The 17,958-nt window shown below is 45.3% G+C and overlaps 1 protein-coding gene across 1 annotated transcript in view; it reads right to left on the bottom strand.

The window, feature by feature from the left end:
- The window catches only part of SPHK1 (sphingosine kinase 1), a 40,440-nt gene extending 26,919 nt beyond the window's left edge, over positions 1 to 13,521 (bottom strand). The window contains exon 1 of the mRNA XM_054977853.1: positions 12,643 to 13,521. Within this exon, the coding sequence (XP_054833828.1) occupies positions 12,643 to 13,087 (445 nt within the window). The 5' untranslated portion in view covers positions 13,088 to 13,521. The remainder of the gene's footprint in view (positions 1 to 12,642) is intronic.
- Between the last annotated feature and the right edge of the window lie 4,437 nt (positions 13,522 to 17,958).

The raw sequence follows: 17,958 nt of genomic DNA, 5'->3' as shown, positions 1-17,958 counted from the left end.
ACAATGCCAAGACCACGGCAATACAGCCCGGAAAACCCACAACAACCATCGTTCTCCGGCCGTGAAAACCTTCGACAATACATCGAACATTCTGTTCCTTTTTTGTTTTGTATCCTTTTTGTTTAGAAAATAAATATATATATATTTAAAAAAGAAAGAAAATCAACACAGAGAATCGATGCTTCACGTCCTCTCGCTTCCCTTTGCATGCAACCTGAGAGGCGCAGTGGGATGGTGGGGTAAGTGGTCGATAGGATTCCACGGTTGCTCTAACCTGTGGCTTGATCCTCCCCATGTTATACCTCCTAGCACTCAGCTGGTGTTTTCTGTGCCCAGTTTTCTTGATTTGTCCTGGCTGCAACACAGTGGAGTCATAACTCTGGCTCCCCATCTTCCTTTCACAGGACCAATATCACAGGCTTGATTTCCCATGCAACTAGGGTTTAAAGGTGAGTCTGAAGTCTGGAAAGACTACAGCCATACGCTCAGCCACATCACTGACCTATCTAACCAAGAATTGTCTATTCTGATTGAGAGCAGCTCTTCCAGGTTTCAGACTGAGGTCTCCTTACCTGAGGCCCTTCTAACTGAAGAGGCTAGTGAGGAGACTGGCCTTGGGGCCCTTCCCCTTAGAAGGAACATGAGCTGTGCCCTTTTCGACCTTGTTTATGTCAGCCTGATTTCCATGGGATACTTCCCCAAATTTAGTTTCAAGCCTAACTGTACTGCTGTATTTTCTGGTTGTGTCCCAGGCTACCTGAACTCGTATTATAATTCCCTCAGTTCACTCGGAGACTCCAGTTGGTGCAGAATGCTGCAGCTCAGTTATTATCAGGAGGAGCATATTGCTCCCATTCTGCAGTCTTTCAAGTGGCTTCCTATCAGTTATAAGGCTTAATTCAAGTTTCAAGTTATTGGCTATCACGTATAAAGTTCTTCACAGCCAAGTTTTGTTATTTCTTCAGGATCGCCTCTCCCCCTATGTCCCACCACCTCAGTTTTGCACATCTGAGCAGGGTTTTCTGCAGGTGCCACCTTGCATGTGGGAAAATCAACAGCTACCCGTACATGTGCATGCTCTGTGGTGGCCCCCACCTTATGGAACGACCTACCTGAAGAGGTCAGGAAAGCTCCCACTCTCCTGGCTTTCCACAAACAATGCAAAACTGAATTTTTCAAGAGGGTTTTTTTTCACACAGATAGGAGGGCTGTATTGTAAGGAAGTGGTCTTAAAGAGATGCATCAGTAAAGAGATAGAGACCATAGACTTTACTACTATGTACTGTCCGTTGCTGTAAGTATGATGCTACTGTACTTCTATGTTGTTTAATGTATCAGACTTAGAATTGCTTATGCTCTGTTTCAGCATTTCTTCAACTCTGTATTAGATTTTCACTGGTTTTAAATCTTTGCAAATTTGCATTTATAAAATCTATTACATTGTTGCTTGAAATGTCCTTGAAATTGACTGTACTGACTTACACTGTAATCCACCTTGAGTCTCGGTGAGAACAGCAGACTATAAATAAGATATAGATATATAGATAATACGAGAGGTGAGCTCTTGCCTTTTTCAGTCTAGCTGAACAGACTCCACAGTTTGGAGCTAAGTGCAGGGCTAGAAAAGATCAGACCTTTCCTGCAGCAATAACCAGATCACGGGGGCATTTATATTGTCTACTATATTTGCTCCTTGATGGACACACAGTTCTAGTTCAGGCGTATCTTTATCTTTCCTGTTCTTTGTAGAATAGTATCATTTAAACAATTGCCATATTTATTTTTCTATTAGGCACAATTTGAGTGATGATGTCTCTTGTATAGACCACGGCTATACAGCCCGGAAAATCCACAACCATGTCTCTTGTTTGTCACACAAACAAGATTACCTCTGAGTTTCCTTATACCCCAACAAAGAACCACTTCCCACATTCCTTTGACAGTGAGACAAGCATTCTGAGCGTGAGGTATCAGCACTCCAAGCATGGGGGATTGTTCTCATGTTGCCAAACTCGCTCCAGTGATAATACAAAATTGCCACTTCCCACAAAGACTTTGCACACACGAGAACAAAATGTTCAGTTGCTCTGAATACATCACAAATACACCTTCTGCAATTAACTACTTTATGTTTGGGGTGCAACTTAGGTGAGCATAAAGAATTGGGATTCCACAACATGGAAAAAACAGGAAGGGAATCCTCCTCTCAAAGGTCATTTCCAGCTATTGGAGTAGAATGATAACAGAACATCAAAGGCCATGGGCCATATGCTGTGTAACCTTTTCCCCTTCACAGATAAATACTTGTGAAAGAGATTGTGCTGAATTGCCAAATCCACATCAATTTTGCAGAAAATGCCTATGATCTGGAGATCAGACTCTGTTCCTGGGTCACATGACATAAACAAAAAGATGAAGTGCAAAAGTATTCTGTTGCCTTTCCACAAAATAGTCCATTTCTATTATTTTGAAAGCATGAGTATGGGGCCCTTAAACTGTTACCTTTAGGAACTGCTCTCCAGCAGCTAGGATCAGATTTATATGACCGTCCTATCAAAAAGGTCCCAGTCATGGAGTTGGCACTCCACTTAGAAGGGTTGCCAGTCCTGTCAGAAAGACCCACGATCCCTTGTGGCTGGGCTGTTTGCTTAGACTTTACCCAAGCTATGAGGGAGCCACTCACAGAGCCAAGCTACAAGAGACGAATTACACGAGGAGGAGCAGGTGAAGGGAGTCGCAATGTTAGCCAGGAAGCTGAGTATTAAAAGAGATTGGAAGGCTTTGTCAATTTCCCCTCTCTACAGAGCGAGGGAGACTGCTGCTCAGAGGGTTTATTTCCTCTTCACCTCCTAAAAGGGGAGGCAAAACTGACCGAGCCTTCAGGAGGTGAAGAGGAAATTAACAAACCCTCTGAGCAGAGATCTCCCTGGCTCTGTAGAGAGGGGAAATTGATAGAGCCTTCCAGTCTCTTTTAAAACTCAGCTTCCCAGCTAAAGTTGCCACTCCCTTCATGCGCTTGTATGCGTGTAATTCATCTCTTATAGCTTAGCTCACAGAAAATAAGTTTCTGCTCAGGAGGATAAGATTCAAAAGGCTCCTGAAACACAATGCAGACTGTTTGTCACAGAAAAAGCAGCAAAGCTCAAGTCTTAAATTAAGTAAGACATATGTTAGAATCACTTTGGGGCAGTGGACGGACGGGCTCCAAGGAAGGGTTCCGGGCAAAAGGTTTTTATTTTCTGAAATAAGTACCTGCCTCTTGCTCCTTTGTTTCAGGAGACCAAGGTGAGGTTTTTCAAGGTACCTGTTTAGCATTTGTCTTTGCATTAACCAACCTGAAACTTTGAGATCATCTGGGAACTAGCTCTAGCAGAGGTTTGGTTGGTGGGAACCTGGGAAGGGCTCTTTTAGCTGTTGCCCCCTCCCTACTTAAGAATCCCTTCCCCCTCAGTACTTGAGAATGGTCACTTCCCTAAAGGCTGTCCAGCTGGATGTGAAGAAGTGCCTTTTCCAGTGATTTGAGTTATATCAATAAAACATGATGTGCTGACAGAGTGGCATCATAATTATATGGTATTTTACTGATATGGATTTTACTGATTTTAATCCGCTACTAACGTTATGGTGTTTTATAGATTTCTATTGTATTTTATTTATTCTTACTGTTTTTAATTGAAATTTTTATTGTAGGTTTGTATTAATTTTATTAACTAAGGCTATCGTACTTTGGTCACATCATGAAAAGACACGATTCTCTAGAAAAGTCAATAATGCTAGAAAAGTGGAAGGCAGTAGGAAAAGAGGAAGACCCAAAATGAGATGGCTTGACTCACATCCTCCAGTTTGCAGGATATGAGCAAGCCTGTTAATGACAGGACCTTTTGGAGGTCTTTCCTTCATAGGGTCGCCGTAAGTTGGAGGCAACTTGACGGCACGTAACACACACACACACGTTGGTTTTATTGGGTTTTATTTTACTGTATTGTGAACTGCCTTGGGGACTTTTATACATAAGGCTGCCTTAGACTGAATCAAGGTCAGTATTGTCTGCTCAGACTGGCAGCCACTCTCCAGAGGGTCAGGTGGAGGTCTTTCTTATCACCCACCAACTGATCCTCTTAGATGGAGATGGCTGGAGATTGAACCTGGGACCTGCTGCATGCAAAGCAGAGGTTTTACCACTGAGCCACAGCTCCTCCCCATTTTTAGTTGAAAGGGGTTTTATACATAAACTCAGCCAGGAAAATACCATTATGCCCAGGCCAGCCTTAATTGTTATCGTGAATGTCATGTGGAACCCTGCTATACAAACATCACAAGCCCTGCTCAAGCATCTGCAGCATTACTGATGACAAATGACACATCTCCTCCCTGCCCTTGTCTTCTCTGTCGTAAGACCTGAGTTAATTAACCTGGAAGAGTCATCTTCCTCTCTACCCTCCCCAAAGTGGCCAACCTTTTCTGCCATGGGAGGTTCTGTACATGCAACTGTACAGCAAGCAGAAATTCAGAAAACCAAGTTCCTCCAGCAAGCCAGTACAGGGAAGGGGAAGTTTCATGTACTGACTTCTGTGCACGTCCCACAGCTCATAAAGGTACAGGCACCTTGCCAGAAAAGTTAGCAACTCTAACCCTGTCCAGCTCTGAATGTTTGGCTGTGGACGAGTCCTTTGGGGATATACACCAACTTTCTAATTGTTGTCAATGAGTTCTGATAATTGGGGCTGAGTAAGGTTTCTCAGCAATTGTAGCTATCCCCCTCAATGGACCTTAATGGCTCTGGCCAAGCAGCCCGTCAAGGCTTGGGAGAGGCAATCCCCCTCAACTAAAGGGAATGGGAAAGTGTACCTGTGAGAAGCACAGTTTTGATGCTGGAAGGGACAGAGAGAAGCACAGAGCAACTGCTTTAGACTGGAACACTTGGGGAGGTGCAATCTCCCTCTCTGCTGTCCAAGAAAAGTGCCTCTTTGCCTCCACCTGTGCTATCCCCATATATTTGTAAAGAAAGAAAACAATGTAAGTATGTTTCCAGCGCTCTTTTTCCTCTAAAGGGATTCAAACTGGGCAAGTGCTAGAAGGTCTTCCGGCTCAGAGGGGCAGGGCATGTGTAATACCTAACTGTATGAATGGAGGATATGCCACCGCATACCCTTCAGTGATTTTAAGAGGCCTTTTTGAGTAAAAGTAACAGCAAATAAGCTGCTTGTAATTTGAGGCATTTGACAAAAGGTACATGAGGCTCCAGATGAGTTTGCCGCATCAACTATTGTTACCAGATAGTAAAGAGTCCAGTAGCACCTACCAACTTTTTTGTAGCATAAGCTGAAATGTCTTAAAGGTGCTACTGGGCTCTTTACTATTTTACAACTACAGACTAACACGGCTAACTCCTCTGGACCTATCGTTGCCAGGTTTCCATTGTCAGAGAATCACTCCTTTTTAAAAAGAGAAGATGGTTTGAAAAGAGGCACTGCTCATCATGATGTCCTTAACCACTTTTGCCTCTTTGTATTGTCCCAAAAAGCCAGCAAACCTGTTTGACCAGAGGCAGCAGGACAGCAAAGGAACAGAACATTTCCAGTTCTTTTGGGAAGCCGCAACCAAATGCTCCTTCTGTGAGCATCATCTAGCCAGATGAACAACAATCAAACCAGGTATATGTGCTTGGCAAGCCATATAGGCACATGTGGCTCGCTACACTGTTTTTGGGCAGAGGCTCAGAAAGGAAGATTACCTGCTCCAGACCCTGTACAAGCAAAGAGAGAAGCGGGGCATAGCTGTGGAGGAAGAGGAGACGACAACAGCGGGGAGAGCAGCCTCAGGTGACAAAAAGCACTGAGCTGCATGAATCCCACCTCTGCAATAAACTCTCTGTATGAATGTGAAGCACCCCCAAAACACTGGACATATTGTAGAAATGTTACTACTACACCAGAATGGTTTTTTTTTTCCCCCTGGCAAGGTAATTGTCCTTTAAAGAACTGTGGGATAAGCAGGAATTAAATAGGTGAAGCTTTTTCTCTGTTAAGCAATGATTGGGGAAAAGGTTCACCCTGATGAATTTCTGCTTGCAAAACATCTGGGCTGCTGCAAGGACAGGCACTTGAGCCTGCCAAAGAGCTGTGGCCCACAGCCATGTCTGCATTGTCCTGTTCCAGCAGTAAAAGTAAAATATACAGTGGTCCCTGCTGAAGATCATCACTCACTGAAGTATTTCCTCCTGGGGAGTACAACTTTCTTGCCTCCCCCTCTGACTGCAGCCCAAAAGCACCCCCCCCCCAAATGCTACTCCTGGAAGACAGGGGAGCCCAGGAACAGCCTGAGCAGGGAGTTAGACGTCTGCAGTGGGAGGAGGAATCAGCAAAATTTTTCCCCTTTTCAACCTATGGAAACACTAGGTGGGAAACCCACGGAGTACTCAACCACCATGCTCAGCAACGAGTACAGCTTTTCATAGGCACATATTTGCACCCTATGGAAGCTGGGATTGTAACCTGCCAGCATTAGAAGTCCTATCACACAGCTGTGCAGAGGAGGAATTCCAGAAGAGGCACATCTTGTCGTATCACAACACTGCAGGAGTTTGAAAAGCCGCGGCTTATCTACACCATATTGCACTGCATTGCATGGATACCCCTGCAGTAAAGCAACAGGAAATGTACTAACCCCCCACCCCTTCTCAGGGTTGTGGTATTTCCAGAACTCAAAAATGAAGCAAACAAAAGAAACTCATATTATGATTTTCCCAGTCTCCCCTCCCCCCCCCCGAGGTGTAAGAAAATGTCTGGAATAAGCGCCATCAGGGCTGGGTAGTTTAGGAGAGGGGAATATATGAATTGGGAAAATGCGCGAGGTGCGTGTGCACATTTGCGCACGTGTGCGCACACTCCTTCTTCCAGCACCATAGCCCCAAGACACTGCTTTTTGGCTGAAAGCAGAGTAAGCACTTGAATCAAAATCCTCCTCCTCAGAAAGGACTCTTCTGTTGCCTGTCCTGCCTTCAGCCAGAGGACACTCCTGCCTGGTCAATATCAAGAACTGCCCTCATCCCACATGGCTATTTTTTTTAAAAAATGGTAGGGAGATCCAATCATGGATTTCCTTGTGTCTTGTCTAGTTTGACCCCAAATTCCCTTCTGAGTCAGGCAAGGCCTGGCCAGAGAAGTGCACACTGTCTCACATGTGGCCAATGAGAAAGGGAACCCTAATCCTCTCTCACAAATACCACTCAAGGACCTCTCCCGTCACTCAAGTTGCTAATGTAGCCCCAAGATCTGGAATCAGCCTTAGAGCCAAGCTACAAGTGACACCTGACACAGGTTGGACACTTGTCAGCTTACCTCAAGTTTTGATGGGAAATGTAGGTGTCCTGGTCTTACGGCTTGGCTCTCCATTTAATTAAAGTTTACAGAACGCCCCCCCCCCCACGCACACACACAGAGCGGAGGGGAAGGGGGTGCCCGGCAAGAGCGACTGATGCCTGCACTCCCCTCCCAACCGCATGTTCTCCCTCCCATAGACTGCCGCTCTGTAAACTTATGTAAGCTGCAAGACCAGGACGCCTACATTTCCCATCAAAACTTGAGGGAAGCTGACAAGTGGCCAACCTGTGTCAGGCGTCACTTGTAGCTTGGCTCTTAGTCATCTTGATGTTTATCAGAGATACTTAACTGGGCTAGTTTCAATACACAGGCAATATTTACTGTGCCTAACGCAAGGCCCGTTTGGAAGCAGTCACATTGGGATATAGTTACATACTGTTGCTCTGTAAATATCTGGAGCAATTGCTCATCACTCAAGTATTCTTATGGGCTGAGGGAGCTGATGAAAATCCTTGCTAAGGGCACCTCCATGTTGATTTGATCTGGGGTCCAGGAGGGCCACATACAGGCACACTTGGTGATACATGGATGTAAATGGATTAGGGCAACCAATAAGAGAGAAGGGAAGAGGGACAGGGGAGTGGTCAGAGAGAAGAAAATCAGCTCTGTGCTTAGTGCTCGTGAAGTGGGAGTGAGGATGGTTTTGGCCATCCAAGTGAATGGTACACTGGAAATGAGAGCAGAGCCCGCCATAAGCAATTGGCCTTTTCTTAATGGAAGCATCCCTGTTCTGTGATAGCACGGGATGAGTGGGTAGCTAGACAGCCTACAGAATAATTCCATTTTAAGATTCACAAGAATTAACAAGATATCTTCAGAGGAAATATCAAGCTCTCAAAACTGGTAGTGGCTTCTGCATATGGAAAAAAAATCTGAATGCTACCTCCCAACCCAAAACCTGTTTGACAAGGCAAGCCTGTGTACCTGTGCAACCAATTGTCTTTAAGCAGGTTACAGGTGACTCTCCAAATGTTTATTGTGCAACGTAACACAAGATTTCCAAGCTTTGGCCATTATTCCTACTCACAAAGCCATTTTCACACAGTTCGCTGGAGAAAATGCCTTGCACTTCTCACATTAAAACAAGAGAGAAAAATAGTTTAAAATTCCATTGTTTAGAACCAATGTGCTGTAGTGGTTAGAGCATTGGATAGGATTGGGGAGAACGAGGTTCAAATCTTGCTCAGGCAGGAAGGTCACTGTGCAACCTTGGGCTAGTCACTTTCTTTCAACCTAACCTACCTCAAAGGGTTGTTGTAAGAATAAAATAGAGGGGAGTACAATGTACCCTGCTGTGAGCTCCTTGAAGAAAGGTGAGATAAAAATGTTTTAAGTCTTTACATATAAGAGAATTATTTACCAGTATATATCTGTCTGGTCCATATTTTCTATTAGGAAGACTAAAATCCCCGTGTTCCTTCTTTGTTTAATCTGAGGGTTTTATTTGGGCTCTGGACTCAACTCTTTTTCTTCACAAGGCCTAGAGACACTCCTTTAAAACAAGAAAGCTGAAGATCTTTTTTATCACACATCTTACAGAGTGGAGGATTGCATGATCAATCCTCGCCCTGAGCCCGCTTGTGAGGAGGGCGGGTTAAAAATATAATAAATAAATACGTAAAATAAAATCATGAGCGGCAACTATGATGACAATCATTCAAAATGGCTTAATCAGTTTGTTTTCAACAACAGTTTGTACATTCAGACTCTGATTTACAGCAAAGTGCATGTAGAAAGAAATAAGACATGCCACAAATAGACTGAAATCTTTTTTAATTTTTTTTTTAAAAAAAAACCTGGCTTGCTGGTGCTGGGAAGAAAAAAGGCTAGATGAGATGGATCTTGAGCTGATCCAATAAGCATTTCTTAGCAGGTTGTTATTTAAAGCACTTTTTTCTTTGTATGATTTACTACAATTCTGGTCTAGACATCATTTTTTGCAAAGCAAGGTTGTTTTCTCTTGTCTTTACCCTCGTGCAAAATCATGCAAAACTATCGGAACGAGGGCATCTTCACGGCACAGTTTCTGACGGGATTGCTTGCACTGACTTCTGTGAGACTTCCTCTTCAGGAAGTACTTTGAGGGCTGCAATCTGAGAGTTTTGCACAGTATGTTAAGCCAGCTAGATGGGAAACACAGCAGGTGCCCCAGGTACATTTGCTACATCTGGCATCCTTAAAGCACAATGCCTCAAATCATTCCATTCTAGCGTGTATAAGTTTATTTATTTATTTATTTGTATTTTATTTGACTTATATCCCACCTTCCCCACAAATGGGCTCAGGGCGGCTTACATCATCATTAAAACACAATAAATTAACAGTCAACTTTAAAAACAGATTTAAAAACTTATATTAAAATACTCCGGCACCATTATACATAGGCTACTTTGGATACTAAATAAAAGCAGTCATAGCTGTGGGTAAAACACATAGCCGAGGGCAGTCATAGAAGAGGTAGCGATCTTAGATAGGATAAGAGGGAACATCTGCTGGTCCTCATCCAAAGGCCTGGTGGAACATCTCCATTTTACAGGTCCTGCTGAACTGTAATAGGTCCCGCAGGGCCCAGATCTCCCGTGGGAGAGTGTTCCACCAGGCTGGGGCCAGGGCAGAAAAAGTCCTGGCCCTAGTGGAGGCCAGCCGGATGTCCCTCAGGCCAGGGACCACCAGGAGTTGTTTATCTGCAGAGCGTAGAGCCCTGCAAGGGACATAATGGGAGAGGCGGTCCGGCAGGTATGCCGATCTCAGTCCATGGAGGGCCATTCTGGAAGTTGCCATTCTGGAACAATCCTACAGACATCTTTAAGATGCCCAAAGGTTTTAATCTGAAGATGTAGCCTATCAGTATTTTAATTCGAACAACCCATTTTGAGACGCTGGAAAGAAATTACACACTGGGTCATGTCATTTATGTACTTAACTTATACTTCACTTTTCTCCCCAACGGGGACTGAAAACAGCTTACATCATTCTCCTCTCCTCCATTTCAGCCACACAATAACCCTGTTAGGTAGGTTAGTTAGGCAGAGCACGTGTGACTGGCCCGTCAGGTTGAACCAGAGTCTCCCAAATGGAGTCCTGCACTCTAAACCACTTGGCTGGTCTTAATAAAAGTCATTATAACAATAACTGCAATTATAGGGCTTTTGGAAATAGATGAACTTCAGTAGTTTGTGACTGCTTGTTTAATTGGCTTGAAGGCTGACGTTCTAGGCACAAGCATTTCTTACCAGGTTGTTATTTTAAGAGCTTTTTTCTTTGCATGATTTACTTCAATTGTGGTTCAAACATCATTTGTTGCAGACCAAGACTGGATTCTTTGCCTGTGAGTCTTATTCATTTCAGTGAAATTTACTCACAGCCATTCAAGAGACCAAGCTGCACAGCCCACACATGACAAAATTCCTACATGGAACATGCTTGATAGCCAAATCTGTGCATGCTTACATATAAATTAGCTCTGCTGAATGCAGAGGGATTTACTTTCATGTAAATATGCATAACATCGCAGCCCAAACTAGGCACAGGAAGCAGCAGGCAACCTTCCTGTAGGTCAGCACATATGATTCTCATGTATGTGGCATTCTGCAGCACATATAATGAGCAGGGAAGGAGTGATTGCTCAAGACTGACCAGTAAAACTAACACATGTATAGGATTGTCATATATGACACATATGACTAGCTCCATACTGAGCAATGAGCAATGCTTTCCAAGTGGGAATTTAATAACAGGTGAGATGGCCCTATGTTATCTCTAGTAGCAGCAAACCCACATAAGGGGGGGGGCTGTGTCTTACAGTGTAAGAGAGCAAGATTTGGGTCCAGTAGCACCCTAAAGACCAATTATATATCCAGGATATGAGCTTTCAAGAGTCAAAGCTCCCTTCATCAGATACCCACCCTTGGCTACCCACCTGAAGGAGGCTTGTCACCCAGCCCTGTATAAGTTTAAAGGGTAAGAACATTTGGGAATTTTGAGCCATTTTAATAAAGATCTTCTGCATTAGAACATTTCATTCAATCCACATAGGCCACTATTATGCCCATTTGACAGATGGGGAGACTGTGGCTGTGATATGGTGACTTGCTCAAGCTCATGAAATCTGTACCAAAGATAGACTTGAGCTGTAGCAGGAGCCCATGAAGCCAATTCAGTCTATCTATGAACATGAAGGGCAACATACCAGTTATATCATAGGTATATGGAGAGAGATCTATGGAGAAATAAGAATGTCATACTACCACCTTCAGAAGAAAGAGCAAGGAGCTTGTATCTGAAGGAGGAAACTCTGGCCAGGGCCGTATTATTCATAAGGCTGACTAGGCCGAAGCCTAGGGGCCCCACAGGGACTAGGGGGCGGCCCATTTTTTTTTTGCTGAGGCACACCCCCACATAAATTACAATGAATTGATTTTCTTCTATAACCTCTGTTAATAAGATAATTAATGGCTTCCTTATTGAAGTGAAACAAAGTGTCTTATAGTAAAACAATTATCCATAAATTATACATATATTTAATAAATAATAAACATTTTATTCACTTCAAAATATTACAGTATTGAACAATTATATCCCCAAAACGTGCTTTCCTGAAGAGTTCTACTTGCGCAATAAAAATACTTTAATAATTGTGAAGAGAATTCTTTAGGAGACCCTCAAAATGGATACAGGGCTATGTACTGCGGTCTAGTACCTGCCTTGCCAGGGTCAGGCTGTCAGCTGCAGTGGGGTGAAAGACTGAAGTGCGGGGGGGGGGGGGGCGAAATACCTGAAAGCCCAGGGGGCCCGGCCATGGGTTCACACGGCCCTGGCTCTGGCTCCTGAAAATCTTGCCGGCCGCGAAGGGCCACCCGACTCCAGCCCTGCTATTAGGCAGACCCACAGGGCTCCCCACCCGAGGCCAGGCGCCTGCGACTGCACCAGGCCCCTCTCCTCTCCGCTCCCCACAACAAGCGGCGGGGACGGGGAGCTTTGGACGTTCGGGAGATTACCGTTAAAAGTTGCAGCCATTTCCCAGCGCGCTTTCCTGGCGGGAACGCTCGCCCTGGCCTTCCTCAGAGCCCCGCAGAGCAGGCCGTTGTTTTGTCCCTTTTACAGTTAAGGAGGAGGCGAAAGGCAGGCGCCGCAGGGCCGCCCCGCTCGCTCTCTCCAGTGCGCGCTCTGCGACCTGCCCCGGATCTGTCACCGAGGCTGGAGCCCACAGACGCGCCCCCGGCTCCTTCCGCCCGTCGCCCCGCAGGCAGCACTCACTCACCTTCCAGCTTCGGGATGCGGGGGGCAGAGAGCTCACGGATTTTGCTGGCCCACGTCTCGGCGACGGCGCGGTTCTCCTCGGCTTCCTGAGACGCCAAGACGCGGAAAGTCTTGGCCACTCGGTGCCGGGCTTCGCCGGAGTCCCACCAGCCCTTCTTGAGCGGGTAGCAGAAGACGGTGAAGTAGGCGGCCGCCGGGTGCTGCTGCTGCTGCTGCTGGCCCTTGCTCTGGAAGGCGTAGCAGCCGATGCAGTCCGAGAGCAGCAGCCGGGCGGCCGGGCTGTCCGGCGCAGCGCCCTGGCGGCACATCAGCAGCTCCGCGCCGCGGGTGAGGCTCAGGGCGTAGTCGGTCTTCAGAGCCGGGACGAGCGAGAAGACCCCCGAGAGCAAAACTTCGTCGGAGGCCCCGCGCTGGGAGCCTTCCCCGGGGCCCGAGCCGCCCTCCATCGCGGCAGCCTCATGGGGCAAGCGGCGCCGCACCGCCGAGGACGCGGCTGCAGGATCCCGGCGCGGCTCCCCTCGCCGCTTCGCCTTTCACGAGTGGCCGCGCTCGGGCACCGGCCGGGACTCTGGGCGCGCTGCTCTCTGCTGGCACCTGGCGGCGGCCCGGGGAAACTACAGCGGGGACGCGTTCATTCATAAAGATCGCCGCCCCGAGCTGCCGCCTTCCCTCCCTCTCGCTCCGATCACGCCGAGGATCGCGGTGGCAGAAACGCTCGCCTGCTGAGTCGCAACCCACGAGCCGCCCAGCGCCCAGCCCCACGCGTGGTTACTCAGAAGCACCGCTAAGATTACTGCCCTGCGCTCCCTAGTCAGCGATCCTGGGGATTACACCAGCTATTTCCGCAGGTGTGTTTTCCTCACCCCTGCGCGATGGGCTGAACCTGCTTAAATCCCCGCTGGTACATAACTATTAGAGGTTCGTTTGGAACGCCTTAGCCTTGGGCTTTCCCAGGATTGACGGGCTGGGCAGCGAGAGTTATGTAAGAAGGCGTTAAAGCCGGCGAGAATTTATTCGCGCTGAGAATCGGACTCCCAGGACCGGCTTGCGTGACGGTTTCCATGTACGCTTCGCACTTGCTAAGCGTTGCCCCATCTGCAGTCCCTGGATTGGCCTAATAATTTCCTCTGTCCATGGTAGCAAACTGGAGTGTTTCAGACAAGTGTAAGATCGTGGGATAATTATAGTTCTCAATGAAATAAGAATTCAGGGGGAATGGGGGAGAAAGTTTTCTTATGCCACTTTAAAACTAAATCTTTTATTCCAGCATAAAACTTCCGTGTGAACTAGAGCCCATATGCTCAGATCTGAGTCCACAGAATTTAGGCTGGAAGAAAAATGTGCTTAAGGTGCCTCAAGATTCCAGTTTGTCTTTGTTGCAAAAGGATTATGGGCCTAACTGTTCTTCCACTCATACGTTACTGCAAACAGCATGTCTAACAACAGCTTCTCCATGGACACGCTGGCACCCATGCCTAGGATTAAGCCATTTCTTAATCCTGGCAAACTTCTTGCAGTGAATCAATAAGGTATACGACAGGCTGAAATTTCCTTCTCATCATATCCCGTGGATCAAATCACACCTATCCTTATCTCCGTTTGTTCTCAGAGCAGCCTAGGGCAAATGGCTCAGTGACAGCGACTTTAACCAATGACACCCGCAGCCTGAATATACTTTGTCTGCAATCCTCAGAACACTTTCCAGGGAGTAAGACCCACTGAATAAAATCGGACTTCCTTCGGAATACATGTTTTTAGGATTGCACCGGACACCTGCTTAATTACTCTCTCTAGCAGCTGTTAAAGGCCAATGAAAAGGAGTAAAATGGTGGCATGCAAATTTAGTTTACCTAAAAGTAAACTTTTGGGGTTTGGATTTACTTCCCCATAAAAGGCTTAAGATTGCCACTGTACCGCCTTATTTACCTGGGCTTACTTAGGAGTAAATATAATTGATCTTACTGGAATTTATTTCCAAGTAAGCATACATTGCACTGCGTCTTGAATGAATTTTAAGGCTGGCCTGTGGATTAGAATCTGGTTCTTCTACATTTAAACTGCTGAATCTCATTTGTTTATTATTTAATATGTTTCTCTTCCGTGCATTCTGATAGATCAAGGTGAAAGGTTTGTTTGTTTTTCCCACACCCCAGTTCCATTGCTAAAGATTCCATCTTTTTTTTGTATTGATGTCTTTATTTGCATAGCCATACATAGTCACTTCCATTACATTAACATAATCCTACATCAATACAACCTTTCCCCCTTTATGTTACCCTCCCCCCCCCATAATCGACCAATTGAAAAATAATACTTTATACTTGCAACCATAAGCACACCCTTTGGATTTTGTCAAATATATCTTTGTTGACACCCCCTTCCCTTACCCAATTTATATACCCAAGCCATTTCTTCCTTATCTCTAATATATTATCCTCCCATGTCTTTTCTTGTTTTAATATGGACAGAATGTCTGATTGGATCATTTGATATAAATACAGGTTTCATCTACTGCTAAAGATTCCGTCTGAGAAGGAAGTTTTGGGAGCACTGAAGATGTGTTTTGTTTCTCTAACTGAATCTCATTATTTCTTTGTTAATGTTATATTTGAAAACTGGTAGTATATTATAGGCTATCTGTTTTTTCTTGTATTATAGTTGACTTTAACACTGTGTTATTTATTTTGTTTATGCATTGTATGTTGTTTTTAAAGTTAATAAAAAGTTTAAAATTAAAAAAAAACGATGTGTTTTGCTCAGCTATCAACTGCACTGTATCAATATGTTTTAGGATAGCCACTTTTAGCTTTGTTTTCCTTTCTGCGTCTTTAACCTGCAGTCTGATATGCAGAAATTAGGCCACTGTGGCTAGAGATAAGTCGTCCAGGAAAACTTCACCTGCTATCTAACCAATTATGATTGATTTTAAGTTGTATTTTGATCAGTGTTGTATCCCTGTCCTGAGTCTGCTTACGGGGAGGGTGGGTTAAAAATAAATAAATAAATAATTTCATGTGTGTCAGGCTACCATGAAAGGCCTAGGAACAGGGCCAGTTTTTAAACTGTAGAAGAAATACTTTCATCTCTGTTTTTATGTTTAATACTCAAGTCTTCTTGAGACATTACAAATATTCTTTCACAGAATATACTGGTGTATCAAAATTAGTATGCTGCATTATCTAGGTAGCAACTGTACTTATAAGTCTACCCTCCCTTCATTTTGTGAGATTCCCAGTAGATCTCCCCTCCAGATTGTGATCAAACCCAACCCTGTGTAGCTTCAGCAACAGTGCTGTGCGTTCTTCTAGGTGCAGGTGTTACCCAAAGGAAGTTGGGGGGAATTAGCAGCAAGGAGAATTAGCGAGAGGATGGATAACTTAGGGATCTTTTAGTCTACGTATATGGACTAATAGTTCTCTAGTTCCCAGCTAGAGAACTCCTTCAATAAACAGATATTTCAAACAAAAAGGGAATCTTTATTGAAAATAACAAAAATCAGTAGCACAAAACACATTCACACAACATGCAATATGCAACACGCGTTCAAGGCTAACTAAGAAAGAGAGTAAAAGTCGGGCGGGGGGGATAGTTACCATCCAGACATCCGAGAGAGAGGGAGTGTTGAGCGGCAGGCACTTCTAGGCGGAAGGGCTCAAACAGAGTTTGAGGGTGGGATGCTACATTCAAGCAAGCACATGCTTTGGGGCTGAGGGGCAGCCTATCTTGTACCATGGGTCCTACCTTGGGGCAAGATCTTCTACCACAAAAACAAAGGCCTGAGTATTGTCGAAGGCTTTCACGGCCGGAGAACGATGGTTGTTGGGGGTTTTCCGGGCTGTATTGCCGTGGTCTTGGCATTGTAGTTCCTGACGTTTCGCGAGCAGCTGTGGCTGGCATCTTCAGAGGTGTAGCACCAAAAGACAGAGATCTCTCAGTGTCACAGTGTGGAAAAGATGTAGGTCATTTGTATCTACTCAGGAGGGGTGGGGTTGAGCTGAGTCATTCTGTAAGAGTTTCCCAGGGTGTGGAATGCTAATGGCGGGAGGCTTCCCTGTATCCTGAGGAGGTTCTTTTGCATATGGATTGGTGCTTGATGTGCTAATCTTCTCTGCAGGGCTATTGTCGGGTGTGGAGTGTTTTGTTGGCCTTGTGTTTTTCAGAACTGGAGCCCATGCTCTGTTCATTCTTAAGGTTTCTTCTTTCCTGTTGAAGTTTTGCTTATGCTTGTGAATTTCAATGGCTTCCCTGTGCAGTCTGACAAAGTAGTTGGAAGTGTTGTCCAGTATTTTGGTGTCCTGGAATAAGATACTGTGCCCTGTTTGAGTTAGGCTATGTTCAGCCACTGCTGATTTTTCAGGCTGTCCAAGTCTGCAGTGTCTTTCATGTTCTTTTATTCTTGTCTGGATGCTACGCTTTGTGGTCCCGATGTAAACTTGTCCACAGCTGCAGGGTATACGGTATACTCCTGCAGAGGTGAGGGGGTCTCTGCTGTCTTTTGCTGATCGTAGCATCTGTTGTATTTTTCGGGTGGGTCTGAATACTGCTTGAAGGTTATGCTTTTCCATAAGCTTTCCCATCTGATCAGTACTGATCAGATGGGAAAGCTTATGGAAAAGCATAACCTTCAAGCAGTATTCAGACCCACCCGAAAAATACAACAGATGCTACGATCAGCAAAAGACAGCAGAGACCCCCTCACCTCTGCAGGAGTATACCGTATACCCTGCAGCTGTGGACAAGTTTACATCGGGACCACAAAGCGTAGCATCCAGACAAGAATAAAAGAACATGAAAGACACTGCAGACTTGGACAGCCTGAAAAATCAGCAGTGGCTGAACATAGCCTAACTCAAACAGGGCACAGTATCTTATTCCAGGACACCAAAATACTGGACAACACTTCCAACTACTTTGTCAGACTGCACAGGGAAGCCATTGAAATTCACAAGCATAAGCAAAACTTCAACAGGAAAGAAGAAACCTTAAGAATGAACAGAGCATGGGCTCCAGTTCTGAAAAACACAAGGCCAACAAAACACTCCACACCCGACAATAGCCCTGCAGAGAAGATTAGCACATCAAGCACCAATCCATATGCAAAAGAACCTCCTCAGGATACAGGGAAGCCTCCCGCCATTAGCATTCCACACCCTGGGAAACTCTTACAGAATGACTCAGCTCAACCCCACCCCTCCTGAGTAGATACAAATGACCTACATCTTTTCCACACTGTGACACTGAGAGATCTCTGTCTTTTGGTGCTACACCTCTGAAGATGCCAGCCACAGCTGCTCGCGAAACGTCAGGAACTACAATG

The sequence above is a fragment of the Eublepharis macularius genome, chromosome 4, assembly GCF_028583425.1.
Source record: "Eublepharis macularius isolate TG4126 chromosome 4, MPM_Emac_v1.0, whole genome shotgun sequence".
Classification (NCBI taxonomy): Eukaryota; Metazoa; Chordata; class Lepidosauria; order Squamata; family Eublepharidae; genus Eublepharis; species Eublepharis macularius.
The sequence above is the reverse complement of the archived record's forward strand: the minus strand, read 5'-3'. Positions and strand labels throughout refer to the sequence as shown.